Source organism: Eriocheir sinensis, chromosome 56, assembly GCF_024679095.1.
Source record: "Eriocheir sinensis breed Jianghai 21 chromosome 56, ASM2467909v1, whole genome shotgun sequence".
NCBI lineage: Eukaryota > Metazoa > Arthropoda > Malacostraca > Decapoda > Varunidae > Eriocheir > Eriocheir sinensis.
In genome coordinates this window covers 961,327-981,256 of record NC_066564.1, presented here as the reverse complement: position 1 = coordinate 981,256, position 19,930 = coordinate 961,327, and the positions used below count along the sequence as shown (strand labels likewise).

At 43.3% G+C, this 19,930-nt stretch overlaps 1 protein-coding gene across 1 annotated transcript in view; it reads left to right on the top strand.

The window, feature by feature from the left end:
* LOC126984141 (nephrin-like) overlaps positions 1-19,930 on the top strand; it is a 131,262-nt gene that overhangs the window by 59,273 nt on the left and 52,059 nt on the right. Inside the window, exons 4-6 of the mRNA XM_050837517.1 lie at positions 4,019-4,126; positions 7,536-7,796; positions 13,683-13,834. Of these exons, the coding sequence (XP_050693474.1) occupies positions 4,019-4,126; positions 7,536-7,796; positions 13,683-13,834 (521 nt within the window). The remainder of the gene's footprint in view (positions 1-4,018; positions 4,127-7,535; positions 7,797-13,682; positions 13,835-19,930) is intronic.

Below are 19,930 nucleotides of genomic sequence, written 5' to 3'. Positions count from 1 at the left end.
TTGTGTCTCGGGGCGGTGCCGGCGGCCGCGAAGCATCATTAGCAAGGCTTCGGCGGCGTCCCGCGTCGTTACTCCGCGAAACGAGGAGCGACAAGGCGGAAAGTGAACACGGGTGAAAGGCGACAGAAAAAAAAGACAGACTCTAAGCTGCTGTTGCCATTACGCTTGCTGGCGCGAATACGAAAAATACGAAAAATACGAAAAATACGAAAAATACGAAAAACCTTCCTTAATTTCTATTTCCGGCGCATCACATACGAACTACTATCTACGAAAATTGGTGAGGAAACGACCGCCGCTCTGCTCCTGCCTACGAAGTGGTTCATTGTCTATAATCCGCTTCCACCGTCTTTCTTTTTTAGCGTTAAGTATATATCATTTTCTTTTCATTTTCTCTCGCCGGGCGCCTCCTGGATGCTGCAATTCTTTCCTTCTCATCTAAAGGAGGAAACGTCCAGTAGGCAAAGTTTTCTTATTCTCGGCAAGGAAGCGGATCGTGTTGAAAATAAAGTCGCTCTGGTGTGAAGGCGAGGAAGAGAGGCAAGCGTTTATGTCGAAGGCAGTGGCGAAGACTTAGCGGAGGGGGGCGAAGAGGGGGCGAAGAGGGGAAGAAGAACGGAGCAAGAATATGAAGACTTGACAAACGGGAAAAGAAAGAGGAAAAGAAGAAAAGTGTCGAGGAAAGGATGACAACGGAGGGGGGCGAGGAGGGGGCGAAGAGGGGAAGAAGATGACAAACTGAGGAGAAAGAGGAAAAGAAGAAAACTGTCCAGGAAAGGATGACAACGAAGGGAGGGCGATAGGGCGAAGAGGGGAAGAAAAAAGGAGCAAGAAGATGAAGGCTTGACAAACGGGAAAAGAAAGAGGAAAAGAAGAAAACTGTCCAGGAAAGGATGACAACGAAGGGAGGGCGATAGGGCGAAGAGGAGGATGAGAAAAAGGAAAAGAAGAAAATTAATTAAAGTTACATCGATACAAAACGTGAAAAAAGGACAAACAAAGGAATAGAAAGAAATGAACAATAGGAATCAATTATTAAACAGTGCAAAATAGAAAATAAATGATAAATGTACGAAATGACAAGTTAAAGAAACCAGAGAAATATTAAAGTTACACCAATACAAAACACTTCAAACTTGTGAAATAAAAAAAAGACAAAATAAGGAATAAAGATAAAAAATAATGGGAGTCAACTGAACTACGAAAAGAATAACACAAAAAAATGAAAGTATGAAAAGACAAGTAAACGAAAAAAGAAAAATATTAAACCTGTGAAAAAGGGAAAGAATAAGGAATAGAAAGAAAAAAATGAATAATGGGACTCAACTGAACTTTGAAAAATAACAAAAAAAGAATGCAAGTATGAAAAGACAAGTTAAAAGAGAGAAATTTTAAAGTCACACCGATAGAGAACAACATCTGAAGACGCCGTCGCCGAGGGGTAGAAAAGAGAATGAGTGAGTGGGCGGGTGAAGAGGGAAGGGGGAGATCTGAAGGGGAGACGGATCAAAGAGGAGAGAGACAAAGAAAGGATATAAAGTATTGAACAAAGACGGTGTAAACTCTAAAAGATAAACTATAAGAACGCCGGAACTCTATGGTAGGTATTATAAGATACTTTCGCTTGTCACATCAACTAATTCTAAAGGTCAAAGAGGGGGTCAATTGGGTTCTAATGAGTGTTTCGTTAGGTTCACGGTACAGAAGAAGGTTCAAACCACCACCAGGGTCATAAAACTACTTCTGGAAATGCCCACAACTCCTACGAAAGCCTTGTCAAATATGTGTTCTTGGGCAACGAAATGTCTGATAATACGACGCTATATCTCATTCTGTTAGCGCGATTAATATGTGTCTGTGTATGTGTGGTTGTGTAAGTGTAAATACCAATCAGCCGTATTAGGTCCGACAGAGCTTCAAAGACTAATCCGAGAGTTACGACGTTATGATTAATCTCCCAACAAACAACCGGATTTCCTTGGCCGTAAGCGGATTACTCGGTGGCCGGTACTGCAGACTTGTTATCATCTCCTTCCCTTGGGTCATCCGGCGCTCGGGTCTTCATAAGTTGGACGGAGTGGAAGTTTTTTTCTCTCTTGGTAATGACAGACTCGATGATAGGAAAGGACAAGTCTGAAGAGAAGAGAAGAAAAGAGAGAGAGATAGATAGGTAGATAGATAGATAGATAGAGAGAGAGAGAGAGAGAGAGAGTTATTATATAAGCAGAATACATTACACTGAGCGTCTACATAAACAATAACATGCGTCTACTACAATGCCCCTTAACCGGTCTCTGTCTTGTGTGTGTGTGTGTGTGTGTGTGTGTGTGTGTGTGTGTGTGTGTGTGTGTGTGTGTAATCATTCATTCAATAACAACAAAAACAAAAACAACAATTATATAAAACTACTACTACTACTACTACTACTACTACTACTACTACTACTACTACTACTACCACTACTACTACTATTACTACTACCACCAATGAAAATATATAGTGCCGGTCTTGATGCCTCGCCAGGTCGCCTCCCTCCCAGCAATGCCCCTGAGACAGTGATGATGAGCGGCGGGGCGTCACCTGGGGGAGGAGGAGGAGGAGAAGGAGGAGGAGAAAAAAAAAGGAGAAGGAGGAGGTATGGTGAGGTAACTAGGCCTATTCACGGTGATTGATGGGGATAATGATAATGATGGAAATAATAAGAATAAAATAACAATAATAATGATAATGATAATTGTAACAGTATCTGAAAAAAATAACAAAAAAAACAACACAAACAAAAGTAACAACCACAATAACTACACCTAATACAACAACAACAACAACAACAACAACAAATCCTCCTCTTCCTCCTCCTCCTCCTCCTCTTCCTACTACTACTACTACTACTACTACTACTACTACTACTACTACTACTACTACTACTACAACAACAACAACAACAACAATAATGACAAATAAAAAAATAGTCACACTTCACATCAACCTGTAAACACATGTGACGCGTAAGTTAATTTCGAAGCAGCAATTTTGAACTCCATCACTTTATTGAGAAGCGGGCAATTTTCGACATACCTCCAAATTTTACGGTATAACATTCATCTCACGATTTCCTTCCGATCCGAGGGTAATGTGCATGGGGTAAAATTCCTCGTGGGTGACTTGAGTACGAAGGGAGGATAGGCAATATACGGGGTAACTACGCTAAACATGGATAGGGTGAAGGAAAATAGAATAACTGAAAGGAGGAGGTGAAATGGGAGATGCAGACAACAGCACATGAGAGGAGGAAAGCAAGGAGGAAAAGATTAGTTCGAGGGAGGAAGGGAAGAATGAGAGAGAAGTGGATACATGGTGGAAGAGGAAGAGGAAAGAGTAGATAGGAATGGAAGAATGAGAGGAGAAGTGGATACATGGTGGAAGAGGAAGAGAAGAGAGTAGATAGGAAGGGAAGAATGAGAGAAAGTAGCCATAGAGTGGGTAGAAGGGAAGGTTAGGCAAGAAACGCGGGTTGCTATATATAAGCTAAACACGTATGGGAGGAGGATTATATAATGGGCAGTACATTATTATCTTCATCAATTAAGTTTCGAGAAATGTATATAATTGAGTTTACTTCGTGGTGACATTATACATGCTCTCTGTGTAAGGCAAGCTTGGTGTTACATCTTATATTAATGCTACTAATACTAATACTTAAACTACTACTACTACTACTAGTACGACTACTACTACTATTACTACTACTATTACCATTATTATTACTACTCCTACTATTACTACCACCACCACCAGTACTACTACTACTACTACTACTACAATAACAACAATAATAACGACAATAATAACAACACGTATCATCTTCATCACCATTCACAACTCCATTTAAATTTCCTAACACAATTTTTTTCTCTCCCTTTCCACGGCTTCTTCAACATCCTCGACGCCGACCAACAACCCCCACGCATCCACCCACCGGCCTCCGAACTCCGCCTACCGCCTCTACCTACGTCTGCAGTCCCGCCCGAGAACGTGTGGGTGCGGTCCAAGGGGCGAGCGGTGACCAGCGTCGTGGGACCCTACATGGAAAAGGAGTACGCTACCCTCACTTGCCTTGCCGAGGGAGGTGAGTAAAGGGGAAGGGTGAGAGGGAGGGTGAGGAGAGGGAGTGAGAGAAGAGGAGATGAGAGACGGAAAGGACAGAGCAAAACAGAGTAGATGGATGGAGGAAGGAAAAGAAGAGGAATGAGTAATTGATGGAGAAAATAAAGGAGGAGGAAAGAGTAGTTGGAGGGAGGCAAAGAAGAGGACAGAAATAGATGGGAAGAGGAAAAGGAGGAAAAAAGAATAGTTGGAGGAGCGAAGGGAGAGAAGAGATAGAAATAGATGGGAGGGAGAAAGGAAGGAGGGGAAAAATAACTGGAAGGAAAGAGGGAAAAATAAAATAAAAATAGATGAGAGGAGGAAAGGAAAGAGAGATATAGAGTAGATAGATAAAGAAAGGGAAGGAAAAGAAAAGGAGGAGTTGGAGGGAAGAGAAGAAGGAGGGAAGAGTAGAGAAAAGGAAGGGAAGGAGGAAAAATTGATAGTTAGACAGAGGAAGGAGGGAAAAGTAGATAAAAGTAGATGGGAGGAGGAAAGGAAGGAAAAAAGAATAACTAGAGAGAGGAAGGGAAGGAGAAGACAAAACTAGATAGGAGGAAGAAAGGAAGGAGAAGAAAATAGCAGGAAGGAGGAAGGGACGAAGGGAGACAAGAATAAGTGGAACAGGTTGAAAGAAAATGTGTGTGTGTGTGTGTGTGTGTGTGTGTGTGTGTGTGTGTGTGTGTTCTGCATTTTTTTTTTTGGGGGGGTAAGGTTTCATGTACTCTCTCTCTCTCTCTCTCTCTCTCTCTCTCTCTCTCTCTCTCTCTCTCTCTCTCTCTCTCTCTCTCTCTCTCTCTCTCTCTCTCTCTCTCTCTCTCTCTCTCTCGAATATATATATCTCCGTTCTGTGCGGAGTCTGTTAGTTTGGCAGCAATTCTGTTTTTATTTCATTCTTTTAGCGCTACACACACACACACACACACACACACACACACACACACACACACACACACAGAATCCCCCCCCCCTCCCAACACACACACACGGACCGGTCCTCCTCCATATTACACACAGCCACGCCAACTACCCCTCGGCCCCCCCCCCCCGACAGCCCTCCATTGCCCCGTAACACAGCAAGGGCGACTCTAAGAAGCCATATGTATTCGGCTCAACACGAGGACACGAGATGGCGGATTACCTCCCCGCTTGTCTTCTCGCGGCGACAGAGACAGAGTCGTGTGTGCGGCGGGACACGGCGCGGGCCCGACTTCTGAAATTGATTTACGAAGACACACACACACACACACACACACACACAGACACGCATACACAAAGACGGGAAAAATAATGGCTCGTAAATGTGTGTGTGTGTGTGTGTGTGTGTGTGTGTGTGTGTGTTCGTCACCGCATGTTCCGTCTTGCAGCTGTTACGTTGAATGTGTTTTGTTGCTTCACTTATTCAGCGTCTCAATATTCATTATGTATTTCTTTATTTACGAATGCATTATTTCACTTGCGGACTCATGTATTTACGTATATTTATTCATTACTATTTAATACCTTTCTATTACCTTCATTGATTTGTAATATCGAGAGTGTAGATTTGTCCTGAATATTCATTACATCTCTACTCTCTCTCTCTCTCTCTCTCTCTCTCTCTCTCTCTCTCTCTCTCTCTCTCTCTCTCTCTCTCTCTCTCTCTCTCTCTCTCTCTCTCTCTCTCTCTCTCTCTCTCTCTCTCTGAGATATGGATTTAGAAGCATTACATTTTTAAGGAGTGGAAGTTCGTTGGAATGATTCATTGTATGTGTGTATGTGTGTCGGGGGGGAAGGGAGTAGGCGTGTGCGTGTGTGCGTGTGCGTGTGCGTGTGTGTGTGTGTGTGTGTGTGTGTGTGTGTGTGTGTCCCTTCCATGTTTGCCCTAAAAGTTTCTATATCCAGTATGCGTGTACGGAACAAACACATTTTTCCTTTTAAACCTATGAATAATATATCTTTACTGTCAAGAATTTCCCGGATATTTATTTTACGTTCCCTTTCAAGATTATGGCGTTACTGAAATTGCTTGAGTTCATCCTAAATGGTTCCCTTCCTCCCTATCTCATTTTTTTCTTCTTCATTATTTCGCTGTTCAGACTTGGCGTTGCTGTGCAGGGCAAGATGGCGCTGTTCTGTTTCAAGGCAAGACTGCAGCTTTTTCCCTTCAATGTCTTAGGCTTGGTCTGGATTGTCTTGCAGGGATTAAATCTGTTAGTGCGTGAAACGTTTAGCATAATCTGATTCCAAACGCTGATGTCTGAATATTAAAGTGCTTGATATTTCTCTCTCCTCTCCTTGCCTTTCCTTTCCATGTTTTCCTCCTCCTCCTGCTCCTCATCCGCCTGGCAAACACCTCCTCTTTCCTCGCCTTTGTCCCTCGTCCTCTCTCCTCAACGTAATTTGCTCCGTCCTTTCTTGTCCTCTGTCTCTGCATGTCCGCCCACCTCCTCCTATTTCCTGATGCCCTGCTGTTATCTCCGTCCTTTCTTTTCCGAACCATTTCTTCTGTCTACTCTTCCTCCTGCTTTCCCTTTGTCCCTTTTCACTTCTCCGTCCGCCTTTTTGCTCTTCCTGATGTTCTTCTCCTCCTCTTTTCTCCTATCTCTCCTTCCTCTCCTCCAAATCGTTTTTACCTCCTTTTTTTCTTCCTTTTTATATCTTTCTTTCTCCTCCAAACCATTTTTTCTTCTCCCTTTTCTTCTTCCTTCTTTCCCTGTTGTTCCTTTTCATCCTCTCTTCGCCTTTTTATTCTCTATGATGTTTTCTCTTCTTCCTACACTCTCTCTCTCTCTCTCTCTCTCTCTCTCTCTCTCTCTCTCTCTCTCTCTCTCTCTCTCTCTCTCTCTCTCTCTCTCTCTCTCTCTCTCTCTCTCTCTCTCTCTCTCTCTCTCTCTCTCTCTCTCTCTCTTTCCTCCGTGTTTCTCTCTGATGCCCGTTTCTTCTCTCCATCTTCTCCAAACCATTTTTTTTCTCTCTATTCCTCTTCCTCTTTCTTACACCCTGTTCCTCCTACCCCTCCCTCTTATCTCCACCTCCTCCTCCTCTTTTCTCTACCTTTTCCAAATTATTTCTTCCCCCTACTCTTCCTCCTCCTTTCTCTTTGTCCCCTTTGCCTCTCCCTCTTACAACCTCTTCTCCTTCCATTTTCTCCTCCTCCAAACTATTTCTTCTTCCTCTTCTTCTTCTTCGTTCCCTTGTCCCTCTTACCCCTCACCTTCCACCTTCCTCTCCTCCTCGCTTGCTCCATTTCCACCTCATCAACACTACTCCTCGCCCATTACCTCCACCTCCACCTCCTCCACCTCCTCAACGTCCTCCATTCCACTTCATCCGTCTCCTCTCCCATCAACAATGCTCTTCACCCTCTATTACCTCCCCTCTTTCGTCCCCTCCTGCCCCCCCTCCACCAGGCTCTCCGCCCCCCCGAGTCCTGTGGTACTTGGGGGACCATCTCATTGATAGTCAAATGGACGACGACCCAAAGGACAATATGCTTCGGCCGGGGCCCACCAACACGCTCATTCAGGGGCCCCACACGAAGACCACACGCTCCAATACGCTCACTTTGGGGCCATTCACCCGCACTGACCTCAGGCGCCTGGTCACGTGCGAAGCCACCAACACGAACCTGACCTCACCCCTCAGCGCCGCCGTGATGATCGACATGAACCGTGAGTGCTCGAGTGGTGGTTTTGTTTTTTTAGTTTAGTTGTAGTGGTGGTTGTAGTGGTAGTAAGAGTAGTAGTAGTAGTAGTAGTTTAGGTAGTTTAGGTAGGTTTAATAGGTTGACCTGTCTTTCGGCCACCTCTTTTGATTCTTTTTTTGGGGGAGCAGCGAGTGGCGGGCTTTTTTTTTTATTGTTGTTTCCTTTTTTTTGTGCCCTTGAGCTGTCTCCTTTGTTGTAAAAAAAAAGTAGTAGTAGTAGAAGTAGTAGTAGTAGTAGTAGTAGTAGTAGTAGTAGTAGTGGTGGTAGTATAAGTAACCTTGTAGTAGAAGGTCTAGTAGCATTAATAGTAGTAGTATTTGTAGCAGCATTTTAAATAGTAACATGACTTTTTTTGTGACCTATTATTTTATCAGTGCTGAAATACTCCTAATTACTCCTGCTTTTATTGTGTTGTTATTGTTGTTGTAGTTGTTGTTTATGATTGCGGTGGTGATGGTTTTGGTGGTGGTAGTGGTGGTGGTAGTGATGGTTTTGGTGGAGGTGGTGACGATGATGGTTTTGGTGGTGGTGATGGTGGTGATGGTATTGGTATTGGTGATGATGATAGAGGTGGTTATGGTAGTGTTGGTGTCTCCTCCTCCTCCTCCTCCTCTTGAAACAAACAAAACACTGCAAGTCCGCCTGTAAGAAAGCCAATACAATGCTTGGGTTCATATCGAGGAACTTCGAATACAAGACGCCGGGAGTTATGTTATCCTTGTATAATTCGCTGGTAAGGCCCCACCTGGAATACGCCGTGCAATTCTGGTCTCCTAATTACAGGAAAGACATTGAATTACTTGAGAGAGTACAGCGCCGCGCCACGAAGATGATACCATCACTGAGGACGAAGCCCTATGAAGAACGACTCGAGCGACTCAACCTCTTCACGTTGGAAAAGAGACGACTGCGGGGAGACATGATACAAGTCTTTAAGTACCTGAACAAGCTCAGCAACGTTGATCACTCCAAACTCTTCACGCTACAAACCAACCTGAGAACAAGAAACAACGGAAAAACAATTCAAGCAAAGCGATGCAATACCGACATCGGCAGGAGTTATTTCTCGAATAGAGTTGTTCGCCACTGGAACAGCCTTCCTGCAGAAGTGGTTAGCGCAGAGACCATCAACTCCTTCAAGAAACGCATTGATCGCCACTTTGCTGCAACGGATGTGAACTGAACGTTCCCAAGAGTAGGTACACAAGTACTTTAATCCTTCCCTGCAAGCCACTTCTGTGGCAAACGGATTAATTAAATCACTGAACGCAGGCAGCCTAGTAATGAGCCAACAGGCTTTCTGCTGCCTGCTAGTCCATGTTTCCATGTTTCCTCCTCCTTCTCCTCCGCCTCCTCCTCCTCCTCCTCAGGTCTTCCGTGCATGAAGGTCGCCGGGCACTTTTACCATCGGGCCTGCATTCCTTTTCCTCAACAATTCCAACGACAGCCAGACCGGATAATTCAAGGCCTGGCATTCCGGCGAGGCTCAGCTCAATTAATTAAACCCTACGACATACCTAAGCTTCATGACAGATCCCTAAGGCATCCCAGCATAATTAAAAGAGTCCCGACCATCCCACGACCTACCCCGACCATCCCACGACCTGCCCCGACTATCGTAAGACAACCGAAGTATTTTTAGGGGGACAGTTTTAGAGAAGGTCCTATGGGTGTTCGATCCTGTGGAGATGTACCCGCCAGAGCTATGGTTTCTGTTTTTTTTTTTTGTCTTGTTTTTTTCCAGTTTTTCTTGTTTTTTTTCTTTTTCCTTTCTGTTCGTTTTTTTCTACTTTTTTTGTTTTGTTCGGCCTCAATTTCTGTTCTCTTATTCTGTATTTTTTTTTCTTTTTTGTTTTATATCATTTTTTTCTCTTTTTCTATTTTTTTCTGTCTTTCTGATTTGTTTTGTTTTTGTTTCTGTTCTTTTTTTTATGATTTGTTCTGTTTGTTTCTGTTTTCCTTTTCTGTTTTTTTTTTGTTGTTGTTCTTTTGTCACGGCCTAAAAAAATAATTTCAGTCTTTTTCGTGTCATCACATCCTCCATCCTCCAACATCAATCTACCAAAACATCTACCAAGGCCTTCACAACGACCTCCAGGCAATGCAAAGCCACAGTCTATTAAAAAAGTCCGTGGTCTAAAAAATAAAGCCCACGTATTTCCAAAGTCATTTCAGTCCCTTTTCGTGACATTGCAACGACGGAAAATCTATCAAGAAACTTCCAATAGCAACAACGGACTCCCAGAAGCCGCCACTCCGCCAGGAATGAGCTGTCTCCCGATACACCGCGGCGGCCCAACACTCCCCGGCCTCCATTAGACGGCCAGAACGTGTCCCGGAATAGCAAGGCGCCTCTCAGCTCACCTCATAACCTGCCTGGATGCCATAGCTGTTCCTCCTCGCCCTCGTCCTTGCCCTCCTCCTCCTCGTCCTCCTTCACTCCGTACCGCAAACGTCACCTCAGAGGACCCCACCACTCTCCCTCTCCCTGTTCCCGCACTTCTCAGCTCACCTCATAACCTGCCTGGATGCCATAGCTGTTCCCTCTCACCCTCCTCCTCCTTGTTATTCTCGTTCTCGTCCATACCTCAAACATCACCTCAGAAGACCCCACCTCGCGTCCCCTTCCTTCCCCCTGTTCCCGTAGCCTCTCTGTTCACCTCATAACCTGCCTGGATGCCATAGTTGTTCCCTTTCATCCTCATCCTCCTTGCCTCTTCTCGTTCTCGTCCATACCTCAAATATCACCTCAGAAGACCCCACCTCGCGCCCCCTTCCTTCCCCCTGTTCCCACCGCCTCTCTGTTCACCTTATAACCTACCTGGACGCCATAGCTGTTCCCCTTTGCTCTCTTCCTTCCCCTCCTCACCTTCCTCGTTCTTCTGCTGTCCTTACCTCAAACATCACCTAAGAAGACCCCACCACGCACCCCCTACCTTTCCCCTGTTCCCGAAGCCTCTCAGTTCACCTCATAACCTGTTCCTTCTCGCCCTCATCCTCCTCCTCTCCGTACTTCAAACACCTCCTCAGAAGACCCCATCCTCCTCCTCCTCCTCCTCTTCCTCCTCCTCTCGTCCCCCCTTCCCCAACCACACCTGCAGTATTGCCACGCACCACCTAACCCCGGGAACGAAGCAGTAGTTCTCAGAGTTCGGTCGAGGATAATATTTTGTCGTTTACGGTGAGTGAGAGTCGCGAACGCCGGGCAGGAGTGTGAGCGGTGGCCGGGACAGGGTAGTTGTTTTTTTATTAGCGTGGTTGTGGTTGTGGTTGTGAGGTTGTGCTTGCATTGCTTCTCTTGCCGACATATTCCGCTGTTTTGTTTTGTTTCTACTTCGTTTTCTTTTTCTTTTTTCTTCTTCTTCTTCTTCTTCTTCGTCTCTTCTTCTTATCTTATTATACTGTTCTTTAATCTCCTTCCTCTGTTCTTATCATACCAACTCTCCTTTTCTTGTTCATTTTCTTTTTCTTTTTCTACTCCTTCTACTTCCTTTTTTTGTTCTTCGTCTTCTCGTTTTCTTCTTCTTTTTTCTTTTTCTTTTTCTTCTTCTTTTTCTTCTCCTTCGTCGTCTTCTTCTTCCTCTTCTTGTATTGCTTTCTCTCAGGCGTACGAGCATCATACGCGTCCATGTCCCTTTTCTGCCTCAATATTGCTTTCTCTCCATCTGCTCCTCTTGTATTACTTTGTTGAGAGCACGAATACAGTGGACGTAGTATACCTTTTCTCTCTACCTCATCAATGCATTCTATTATCACTGCTACCATACGACAGCGGAAGCAATTATGTACAGCAACGAAATTGGTTACAAGAAGTCCCCTTACCACTACTACCACCACCACTACCACTACTACTACTACTACTACTACTACTACTGCTATCACCTCTGCCACTTCCACTACGTACATTCATCGGGCTATAAAGGAAGGGCAGGGCGATCACCACCATAATCTCATTTCCTGTGGGCCTAACATGCCTCGGCGCCCGTGGACAATCCCCTTTAGTCCTTGTAGCCAGCAGCGGGGAGGGCAATGGGAGGGGAATTTTGGGGACCTTCGCTTCCCTTTAAATACAATCTCTCGAGCGCACAGCGGGGTAATGAAGACTGTTTTATGGGGCACTAGGAGCGGAGGCCTCTTGACGCGCTCAGCTTACTACTGCTTGCTGGCCGAAGGACGGGGAGTGACTGGAGGCTGGAGGGGAACTAATGACGAAGGGAGGGAGTTAGGGGAGAGGGAGGGAGTAGAGAGGGGGTGAGGAGAAGGCGAAAAAAATGTCAGTGAAAATGATAAGGCTGTGTTTCTATGATTTTGAAGTGACTGGATACTGGAGGGAATCTACTGTCGGAAGGAGGGGAGTTAGGGGAGAGGGAGGAGGAAGGAAGGGAGTGGGGATGGGGTATGGAGAGGGCGAAAAAGTGGTGAGTGAGAAAGAAAAGGCTGTGTTTCTATGATTCTGGAGTGACTGGATGCTGGAGAGAATCTACTGTCGGAAGGAGGGAGTTGGGGGAGAAGGGAAGTTTTAGTGTGGGAGGGAGAGAGAGAGGAGGGGGCGAGGAAAGGACGAAAAATAGTTAGTCTTAAAGAAAAGGCAATGTTTCTGGAGTGACTGGATGGTAGGGGGCAAACTACTGTCGGAGGGAAGGGGTTGTAGGGGCGGCGAATGACGGGGAGGTCTAGGGAGATGCTGAGAGAGAGGGAGGGAGGTAGAGAGAGGTAGGAGGAAGGAGCGGGAGAAAAAATATTAAGCTAGAAGGAAAGGCTATGTTACCGTCATCTCTCTGTCGTGGGGTGAGTTTTTTTCTCCTCGTTGTAAGAATATTAAGCATTCGTAACTTTCCTCCCTTTCTCTCCTCGCCCAAGACTCGCCTTGAGCTCTCCGTAATGAAGACCACCTCTCACTCTCCTCTGAATGCGCCCTCTTCTTCGTGTGGCTCCCTTCCGCGCCCTTTATGAATCCCTCCTGCCTACCACCACCCCTTCAGATTACTCCATCTTAATAACGCAATATCAACGTTCCTTTCAAAAGCTTCATCTTGTTTTCCTTTGAGTAAGTCTCCTTCCTTTTGCTCCCCCGTCCGTGTTTTCCTTGAGTTTCCTCGAAGAACACTTTTTTAATTTCCGCTCAATATTAACTTCCCTTTCAAAAGCATCCTCTCTGTTTCCTTGTGTAAGTCTCCTTTTCCTTTCTCTCCCTATCCGTGTTTTGCTTTAGTTTTCTTTTAACCCGGTAGCAGCGACGGACCAAATTTGTGGCTTTACCGTACACCAGCGACGGGCCAAATTTGTGGCTTTACCGTATACCAGCGACGGGCCAAATTTGTGGCTTTACCGTATACCAGCGACGGGCCAAATTTGTGCCATGATATAAATCCCCCAAAATAGATGATGCATAAACTGATCACAAATGCTTTGATATATATTATGAAATGGTTTGTGTGAGTGATGATTTTTTCTCATTTTTCTCGCTTACAGGGGCCTTTAAGAAACATGATCCCTGCAGCTACCGGGTTAAGACCTTTTCTCATTTTCCCTCAATATCAACATCCCTTTCAAAAGTCTCCTTTGCTTCCTCTTGCAAGTCTCCTTCCTCTCTCACCCTATCCTGGTTTTCCTTCAGTTTCCTCCAAGAAGACCTTTTCCATTTCCCTTCGACGCTCCCTCCACACTTTCCTCAAAGGCTCCTTCCTCCAAACTCCCTTTAAGTCGCTTCTTTGACTCTCGTAAGGCTCTCTTTTATAGCCTCCACAAGAATCCCTTTTGCACCCGTGTTAGGCCCGCGTCCTCAATATCCCCACCCAAAGCTCCTTCCCGCCGCATCTCTTAAAGTTTCCTCTCCTCGTCTTCGTTGCAGTGGAGCCCCTGAGTGTTCGGCTGCTGGCACCCGAGGAGCCTCTCAGCTACGGGAGGGAGTACGAGCTGGTGTGTGACGTGAGGGGGTCGCGGCCGCCCCCGACGATCACGTGGTGGAAGGGAACGACGCGGGTGCAAGGAGCAAGGGAGATGGTACGTACAGTGCGGATTGACACGTGTGGCTCTGGCGCGTGTGGGAGCGAGCGGAAAGGTATTTGCTGTGTGGTAAAGGTATACGAGGCGTGCTGGGAACTGGCGGTGTGTGTGGGTGCATCGTGGAGCCGCGGAATATGTAGCTGTGTGGGGGGGTGGAGGGAACATGTACGTGTGTGTGTGTGTGTGTGTGTGTGTGTGTGTGTGTGTGTGTGTGTGTGTGTGTCCGGTGAGTGGATTGGTAGCTACACTGAAAACTGGTGGAATATGGGATTATGTTGGATGTTAGGACACGGGGAAACAACCGCATCATAATTGTGAACTGCGGTAGTGGGCCGTGAAAGGTGAAAACACGGGGAAGGAAGCGTGTAATGTGGCGCCGGGAGTGTGTGTTGCCGCGTCGGGGAGTGGCGGAATGTATGTGAGTCAACGTGTGTGTGTGTGTGTGTGTGTGTGTGTGTGTGTGTGCTGGCAAAGCAGAGGAAGAAGCAGCGACCTCGTAATGCGAAGTGGAAAATCTGAATGAGTGTCAGGTGGAAGTTATCCCTGTCAAGTAGATTTGGTGCGAGAAGGAAGAGGAAAAAATACAATGCAGTGAGTGAGTGGCGTGCTGGTGGGAGTGTGAGGGCGTTGTGTTTGGGTCTGGCTCTGTTTATGTGATGAGAGAAGGAGACAACAGACAAAGAGGATGAGTGAAATGTATGTCGGAGTGTAACTGTAGAAATATATATCATTACCCTCATTCACTTCCTGCCATTTGTATTTTCTTTTGCTAACTTTTCCCTTTAGAGCTGTGACTGAAGAAAAAGAGAAAGAAGAATGAAAACAGGTTGAGTAAAATTTATGTCGGAGTGTAACAGTAAAAATATATACATCCCTTATCCTCACTCTCACATCCTCCCATTTGTATTTTCTTTTGCTAATTTGTCCCTTTAGAGCTGTGACTAAAGAATGAAAGAGAGAAGAATGCAAAAAGGATGAGTGAAGTTTGTGTTGGAGTGTAACTGTAAAAATATATATACCTCATTCTCACATCCTCCCATTTGTATTTTCTTAAGCTAATTTGTCCCTTTAGTGATGTGAATGAAGTAAGAAAGAAAGAAAGAAGAAGAATGAAAACAGGTTGAGTAAAGTTTATGTCCGAGTGTACCCTTAAAAAATATATACATCATCCCTTATCCTCACTCACATCCTCCTTTGTAATATTTTCCTTTGCTAACTCGTCCCTTTAAAGCTGTGATTGAAGAAAGAAAATAAGAAAGAAGAATGAAAACAGGATGAATGAAGTTTAAGTCCGAGTGTTACTGTATAAATATATGTTATCCTTTATCCTCACTCAATTCCTCTCTTGTATTTTCCTTTGCTAACTCGTCCCTTTAAAGCTGTGATTGAAGAAAGAAAATAAGAAAGAAGAATGAAAACAGGATGAATGAAGTTTAAGTCGGAGTGTAACAGTAAATATATGTTATCCTTTATCCTCACTCAATTCCTCTCTTGTATTTTCCTTTGCTAACTCGTCCTTTTAGAGCCGTGAATGAAGAAAAAGAGTAAGAAAGTAAGAAGAATGAAAAGAATGAATGAGGCTCATGTAGGAGAATAACTAAATTATACAACCTTATTTACTCCCATTCCCTTCACTAAGCCTCCGTGCATATCCCTTTAAAACTGTGAATTGAGAGAGAAAAAAAGAATTATGCAAACGGACTGGCTGAAGCTTATGTGCGAGTGTAACAAAAAAATATATGCCACTAAACCTCCATGTATTTCCCTCGGCTGTGACTGAGAAAGAGAAAGTATATACAAACAGAATGGCTGAATCTTATGTACGCTTAGAACTCAAAAAACAGGAAAACACATATCCTATAACATTTATCTACTCCCATTTCCTTCACTAAGTCACTGTGTATTTCCCTCGGCTATGACTGAGAAAGAAAAAGTATATACAAACAGAATGGCTGAATCTTATGTACGCTTGGAACTGAGAAAACACATATCCTATAACATTTATCTACTCCCAATCCCTTCACTAACTCACCGTGTATTTCACTCTGCAATGATTTAAAAAGAAAGAAGTATTTACAAACAGAATGACTGAATCTTATGTACGCTTGGAACTGAGAAACTATATATCGTTTAACATTTATCTACTCCCAATCCCTTCACTAACTCACCGTGTATTTCACTCTGCAATGATTTAAAAAGAAAGAAGTATTTACAAACAGAATGACTGAATCTTATGTACGCTTGGAACTGAGAAAACACATATCCTATAACATTTATCTACTCCCAATCCCTTCACTAACTCACCGTGTATTTCTCTGTACTGTGATTAAGGAAAGAAAAACATATATACAAACAGAATGACTGAAGCTTATATGTGAGTGTACCTGAGAAACTATATATCGTTTAACATTTATTTACTCCCAATCCCTTCACTAAGTCACCGTGTATTTCTCTGTGCTGTGATTAAGGAAAGAAAAACATATATACAAACAGAATGACTGAAGCTTATATGTGAGTGTACCTGAGAAACTATATATCGTTTAACATTTATCTACTCCCAATCCCTTCACTAACTCACCGTGTATTTCTCTGTGCCGTGATTAAGGAAAGAAAAACATATATACAAACAGAATGACTGAAGCTTATATGTGAGTGTACCTGAGAAACTATATATCGTTTAACATTTATTTACTCCCAATCCCTTCACTAACTCACCGTGTATTTCTCTGTGCCGTGATTAAGGAAAGAAAAACATGTATACAAACAGAGTGACTGAAGCTTATATGTGAGTGTACCTGAGAAACTATATATCGTTTAACATTTATTTACTCCCAATCCCTTCACTAACTCACCGTGTATTTCTCTGTACTGTGATTAAGGAAAGAAAAACATGTATACAAACAGAATGACTGAAGCTTATATGTGAGTGTACCTGAGAAACTATATATCGTTTAACATTTATTTACTCCCAATCCCTTCACTAGGTCACCGTGTATTTTTCTGTACTGTGATTAAGGAAAGAAAACATGTATACAAACAGAGTGACTGAAGCTTATATGTGAGTGTACCTGAGAAACTATATATCGTTTAACATTTATCTACTCCCAATCCCTTAAGAACATGTATACAAACAAGAGTGACTGAAGCTTATATACCATGTATTCTCTGCCGTGATTTTAGGGAAAAAAACATATATACAAACAGATATATATCGTTTAACATTTATTTACTCCCAATCCCTTCACTAGGTCACCATGTATTTCCCTCTGGTATGACTGAGAAAGAAAAAACGTATATATAAACAGAATGGCTGCAGCTTATGTACCCTTCTAATAGAGATATCATTTATTTACGTCCATTCCCTTCACTAAGTCACCATGTATCTCCCTGTGCCGTGATTAAGGAAAGGAAAAAGACATACATAGAAACAGAATGGATGAACCTTATGTACCCTTATAATAGAGATAGCATTTCTTTACTTCCATTCCCTTCGTCGAGTCACGTGATTAAGGAAAGAAAACATATCTACAAACAGAATGGATGAAGCTTGTGTACACGCGCGCGGCTGTAACAAATCCCATCTCCTCGCCCACTTACACCTCTTCCCTTCGCTAATAGCCTCCGTTCCCTCTGCTAACTCGCCTCTCTCCCTACCCTAACTTCGAGTCCCCGTCCCGCCCTGACTACCTGGCTCTCCTTCCCCTCACTAACTCGCTAATCCAGTCAGTAAACTCGGTAAACTCCTACTCACCCACTCTTCCACCTCAAAAACTACTCCCTCCTTCAATCCTTCTGTCCGCTGTCCCGCGTTCGCTCCACCCCCGACGTTTACACTCCCATATTTCACCTGTATTTTTCCCTTACCTGTGTTTTTCTTTTTCTTTTCTCCATTTTCCTGCATTCTCGCCTCGCCTCCCTCCCTTCCCTTCTCCCTTTCCTCTTTTCAGTCTTCAGTTTTTTTTTCTTCTCTCTTATTCCCTATTCAGCCTTTTGTCCTCTCCTCTTCTTCCTCCTCCTCCTCCTCCTCTTCCTCCTCCTCCTCCTGCACTCTCTTTTTTTACTTGTTTTTTTTTCCGTTCTTCCCTCCTTCCTTTCTTTCCTTTTATTTTTTCTTACATTTTCTTGCTTCCTTCCCTATTCCTTCTTTTATGTCTCTTTCCTCCTCCCCCTTCTCCTCCACCTCCTTCCTTTTTCTTTTTCCTATATTTTCCTGTTATTCCCTCCTTTCTTTCCTTTATGGCTCTCCTTTTTTTATTTCGTTTTGTATATACACTTCCCCTTCCTATTCCTTTTCTTCTTCCCTTCCTCCTCCTCCTCCTTCTCTTCCCTCTTTCTTTCATCTGATTATTCCTGTTATTCCCTCCTTTCTCTCCTCTATGCCTCTCCTTTTCATTCCGTTTCTGGTTATTCTTGTTTCTTCTCTATTCCTCCTCTTCTTCCTTTCCTCCTCCTTCTTCTTCTCCCTTTTTCTTTCACCTTATTTTTCCCGTTATTCCCTCCTTTCTTTTCTCTATGCCTCTCCTTTTCATTCCGTTTCTAGTTTTTCTTCTTCCCTTCCTCCTCCTTCTTCTTCTCCCTCTTTCTTTCAATTGCTTCTTCCCTCTATGTCATCCCCTTTCGTTTCCTTTATTTCCTACTTTTCTCAAACATTTATTTCCTGCCATCAATTATCACCATCATTATTTTCTTGTTTGTCTTCACCTCCTTGTCATCCCACTCTGATTAATCAAATTTTCTTCATCCACTTCCTTTTCTTTCCCTCAATATTTGGCTCTTCACTAATTTTCTTTACGGTTTTCCTATTTCCTTCATTCGCTGTCTCATTTAATTTTCTTCGTCTGCTTCCTATTTCCTTTCTTCGTCTTTGTCTTTTATCTGATTTTCCTCGTCGTTTTTTATTTCCTTCATTATCTTGCCTTTCTACTTATTTTTTTCATATATTTCTTACTTCTTTCCTTCCTCCTTTCGTCTTTTTACTTAATTTTCTTCATCTACTTTGTTCCTTTCATTCTTTGCCCTTCTATCTAATTTTCCATCTAATTTTCTTCACCAACTTCCTATTCCCTTCATTCTTTGCCTCTTTTTTTCCTATTTTTTCATCAACTTTTTCATCTACTTCTTTATTCCTTTCATTCTTTGTCTTTCTATTTAATTTTCTTCATTCATTTTCTATTTCTCTTTTCGTTTCTCTCTGTCTAATTTTCTTCATCAACCTCCTATTCCCTTCATTCTTTGCCTCTTTTTTACCTAATTTTCTTCATCAACTTCCTCCTCCCTACATTTTTCATCTCATTATCTATTTTCCTCATCTACTTCCTATTCCCTCATTATTTGGCTCTTTGCTTAATGTTCTTCATCTCCTTCCTACTCCCTTCTTTCTTTGCCCCTATACCACCTCCTCCTTTCCTTCGTTCTTTCGTCCTTTCCGGTTTCACTTCTCTATTTCTTTACTATCTCTCTTCTTTTAGCCCCCTTTGTCTTTCTTTCCCCATCAACTTGTATTTCCTCTAATATTAGTTTTCGCTTGTTTCCTTTTACCCTAAGATTTATGTATGTTTTTATTTTATTTACTCATCAGTTTCATATTTCTTGTTTTGTTACTCTTCCACTTCCTCCTCTTGCCCAATCCTCGTCTTTATTAAACCTATATATCTTTCCGTCCTTGCTCTGGTTTTTCCTTCCTTTCCTTCCTGTTTCTCCCCCCAAACATATACTTCCTCCTTAAATTGTCAACAGCCCTCTCCGAGTCTACTTTCACTTTCTTGTCATTGTACTCAAAGTTGATTCTCCACATCCTAATTTCCTCTTCCTTCTACTTTATCCCTTTTCTTCCTTTTTCTTCTTCACCCATTTTCCCTTTGAGCCTTATCGCTTTTTCTCCTCTAACCATTTTCTTTCTGATTCTATGCGCATTTCTGTTTCATTATTTTGACCAACCACTTATTCTCCTCTTCCTTCAGTGTTCTCATTTTCTTCTTCTCTTCCCTTTTCTTTTTTTATTATCCTATGCTTCTTTTCGCTTTATCAGGCCCTCCACTTCCTATATTCCTCCTCACTTTCTTTTCTCTTGATTCTACGTTTTCTTTCTCCAAG